This window comes from Nicotiana tomentosiformis, chromosome 4 (genome assembly GCF_000390325.3).
Source record: "Nicotiana tomentosiformis chromosome 4, ASM39032v3, whole genome shotgun sequence".
NCBI lineage: Eukaryota > Viridiplantae > Streptophyta > Magnoliopsida > Solanales > Solanaceae > Nicotiana > Nicotiana tomentosiformis.
Window position 1 is genome coordinate 134,783,196 of NC_090815.1, and position 4,185 is coordinate 134,787,380.

Here is a 4,185-nt window from a genome sequence, read left to right on the forward strand (position 1 = left end):
TTCTTCTAAATATAGACTTTGACTGAAAATTCTATTTTTGGTTAAACAAATTGGTTCCGTTATCGGAAAAACTGATAATCTTTTTACTTTTCAAATTCTTCTTTCTCATAACTAAACTATGTCAACTGGTAACAACAATAACCAACTGAACCCACAAGAGGAAACATCACCACATCACTCTCCAACAGAATATCCTCGTCAGTCCCGTGAAGGATCACCTGAGAGATCCACATCACACGCTAATGATCAATAAGGGGATGAACAAACCGTAGAACAAGACGTTTTAAAGCAATTGATTGCAGAGCACGTGAATAATGCTCTTCAAGCATTTGTTAGGGGGTTGCCGAACGCGCCACAAACTCCTCTACCAGCCAATACGGCGACTTTAGAAAACTCACGCTCGGGGCTCGATAACTTTGGTAGTGGAGGAGTTCCCAATGAATCTCGTGATGGGAAGTCAGGTACTCCTAATAACTCAGATTTACAAAGTTTGGTACTAGCTTTGCAGAAACAATTGAAAGAGCAAAACGATCGCATAGAGCAAATACCTGGCGTACCTCTCGTAATAAAAGGTGTGGATGTTGATAAGTATTCGTAGCAACCTTGGAAGCCAAGTGCGACTCCTCTGCCAATTCCTAAAAAGTTCAAAATACCTGATATTCCAAAATATGATGGAACAACCGACCCTTAAAATCACGTAACTGTGTTTACAACCGGCGTGAAGGGCAATGATTTAACTAAGCAGGAAATCGAATCAGTTTTGGTTAAAACATTTGGAGAAACACTCACGAAAGGGGCATTAACATGATATTCTCTTTTACCTGAAAACTCTATTGATTCTTTTGCTCAGCATGCAGATTCATTCATAAAAGCACATTCGGGAGCTCAGAAGGTTGAAAAAGGGATGGAAGACATCTTTAAGATAAAACAAGGAGATACAGAATTACTCAGGGAATTTGTGGATAGATTCCAACGAGAAAGGATGATTCTACCACGAGTACCTGATAATTGTCCAGCTATGGCATTCGCGAGCAATTTAAACGAGAAAAGTTCAGAAGCTATGAGGAGACTGAAGGAAAGTTTGCGAGAGTTTCCTGCTACAACATGGAATGATATGTACAACAGGTACAATACTAAGCTGCAGATAGAAGAAGATACGGTTACACAACCAAGGGTTGATGAAAGAGCAAGTTTGAGACGTTCAGAATCTGAAAAAGGTCCAGAAAAAATAGGAATGAACCTTACATGGGACCTGCAGGACGAGATTCACAGTCTAAATAAGAAAACATACGATCTGACTCCAGATCAAGGCACAGAGAGGAGTGTTCATCATCCAAGTTTAGAAAAGGACGGGATGCGCCAAGCATTGATTCCAATACAGATGCAAGGAATGGAGATTACAGTTTTAATGTTAGTACTTCCGAGTTAGTAGCTAGTTTAAGAAGTATGGGAGATAAGGTGCGGTGGCCTAAAGAAATGAGATCAAACCCGAGCAAAAGAAATCCAGATTTCTGGTGTGAATTTCACAACGATCATGGCTATAAAACAACAGATTGTAGGTTATTACAAGGTGAAGTTGAGCATTTTTTGAAGCAGGGTTATTTAACTGACTTGTTCAGTGAGAAAGGTAGGCAATCATATATGAAGAATAGACAAGAGCCTCCGAAACCTCCGTCTCCAAAGAGAACAATCAATGTGATAAATGGGGGAGATGAGGTCAATGGTGTGACATATACAGCTGCAAAAAAGACGTCAAAAGTCACGGTCACTCATAGAAAGCTAGTTCGCCACGTTTTGGATGAAGACAATATAACATTTGATGATGCAGATACGGATGGCTTGTTAATTCCTCACAATGATGCGCTAGTAATATCTTTACTTGTACACGATACTAATGTAAACCGAGTTTTGATTGATCCAGGTAGCTCCATAAATATCATTCTGCTAAGGGTGGTGAATGAAATGCAAGCTAGCGATAAGGTGGTACCAAAGGCATGATCTTTGTCAGGATTTGATAACTCAAGTGTTATCACAAAAGGGGAAATAGTGCTTACCACATTTGCAGAGGGAGTTATCAAGGATACAAAATTCCACGTGATTGATGCTGACATGGCCTATAATATGATTCTTGGAAGGTCATGGATTCATGATATGGACGTTGTACCGTCTACATTGCATCAAGTTATTAAGTTTCCTTCACAATGGGGGATTCAACAAATCCGTGGAGATCAGCAGGCCTCTAAAAGTATCAATTCAGTGGTGGATTCAAGCACAGCGAATAATGTGGCAGATGAGAAATAACAACTACAGAATTCAGTTGAGGAAATAATAATACAAAACTCAACTGAAAGCATTTCAGGACAGACAGATGTAAATTCAAGACCTGATGTTATTCAAGAGCCAGAAGAGAATGAAAACATCAAAACAACAACTGAAGAACTCGAAGCTATCATGCTATTCAAGCACTGGACAGATAGAAAAGTTTACATTGGAGCAAAACTGAGCCCAGAAATTAGAGGTAAATTAGTCAAATTTTTAGAAGTTAACACAGATTGCTTTGCTTGGTCGCATTCAAATATGACAGGTATACCACCAGAGGTGATGACCCACAAACTGAATGAGGATCCATCGTACCCACCAATCAAGCAAAAGAAAAGGAAGCAAGGGTCTTTCAAAAATCAAGTGATTGAGGATGAGGTACAAAAGCTTTTAAAAATTAGATCTATACGAGAGGTAAAGTACCCAAACTGGTTAGCTAATACTGTGGTAGTTCCAAAAAAGAATGGAAAATGGCGTGTTTGCATAGATTATACTGATCTAAATAAATCTTGCCCTAAAGATTCGTTTTCGTTACCGCATATAGATCAATTGATTGATTCTACCGCAGGTCATAAGCTGTTAAGTTTTCTAGATGCATATTCAGGTTATAATCAAATAAAGATGGATCCTCTAGATGAAGAAAAAACTTCATTTATTACAGACATGGGGACTTATTGTTACAAAGTCATGCCCTTTGGTCTAAAAAATGCTAGAGCCACGTATCAAAGATTGGTGACTAAAATATTCCAAGAACACCTGGGAAAGACAATGGAAGTCTATATTGACGATATGTTAGTCAAGTCAACACAAGCAAGGGATCATTTTCAGCACCTATCAAGCACTTTCAAAATTCTCCGCAAGTACAATATGAAGCTAAATCTAGAAAAATGCGCTTTTGGCGTGGCTTCAGGTAAGTTTTTAGGTTTTCTTATTTCTAACAGGGGTATTGAAGTGAATCCTGCACAGATCAAAGCCATTGAGGAGATACTAGATATACTCACAAGCAGAAAAGAGGTGCAGAGGTTAACATGGAGGATAACAGCCTTGGGAAGATTTATTTCAAAGTCTTCAGAAAAAAGTTTTAAATTCTTTTCAGTATTGAAATAGCAAAACCAATTTGAGTGGACTGACGAATTCCACCAAGCCCTCAAAGATCTAAAAACATATTTGTCAAATCCGCCCTTACTGGCCAAACCGAAAGACGGAGAAAAACTACTCATTTATCTCGCCGTATCAGAAATGGCGGTAAGCGCAGTATTGGTGCGAGAAGATAAAGGTAAACAATCTCCAATTTATTATGTTAGCAAATCTTTGCTGGATGTTGAAACACGATATCCTCACTTAGAAAAACTTACTTTAGCATTAATTATGGCATCTAGAAAGTTGAGACCTTATTTTCAATGTCATCCTATCTCTGTAATAACTGCTTTTTCTCTAAGAAATATATTGCATAAACAAGAACTATCCGATAGGTTAGCTAAATGGTAAATAGAACTAAGTGAATATGATATCATATATCAGCCTAGAACTGCAATAAAATTGCAGGTTTTTAGCAGATTTTGTGGCGGATTTCAGCACAAATATAGTTCCTGAGCGGGTTTAGGTATTGTACTAATCCCACCTTCAGGTGAAATCATAAGACGAGCAATAAAATGTTATCCCATCACTAACAATGAAGCGGAGTACGAAGCTGTGATTACAGGTTTGGAACTAGCACGAGAACTTGGTATAGAATAGATTATAATCAAAAGTAATTCTCAACTAGTGGTTAACCAGATGCAGGGGACTTACATAGCAAGAGAGGCATGAATACAACAATATTTGAAAAAGGCACGGGAATTGATCAAACAGTTTCAGTTATGGAAG

At 38.2% G+C, this 4,185-nt stretch overlaps 1 protein-coding gene across 1 annotated transcript; it reads left to right on the forward strand.

Moving 5' to 3' along the window:
* Positions 1–1,476: 1,476 nt before the first annotated feature.
* On the forward strand, positions 1,477–2,301 carry LOC138910549 (uncharacterized). Its single transcript, XM_070201791.1, has 2 exons — positions 1,477–1,921; positions 2,009–2,301. The coding sequence occupies exons 1-2, from the start codon at positions 1,477–1,479 to the stop codon at positions 2,299–2,301; spliced, it is 738 nt and encodes a 245-aa protein (XP_070057892.1).
* Positions 2,302–4,185: the final 1,884 nt, after the last annotated feature.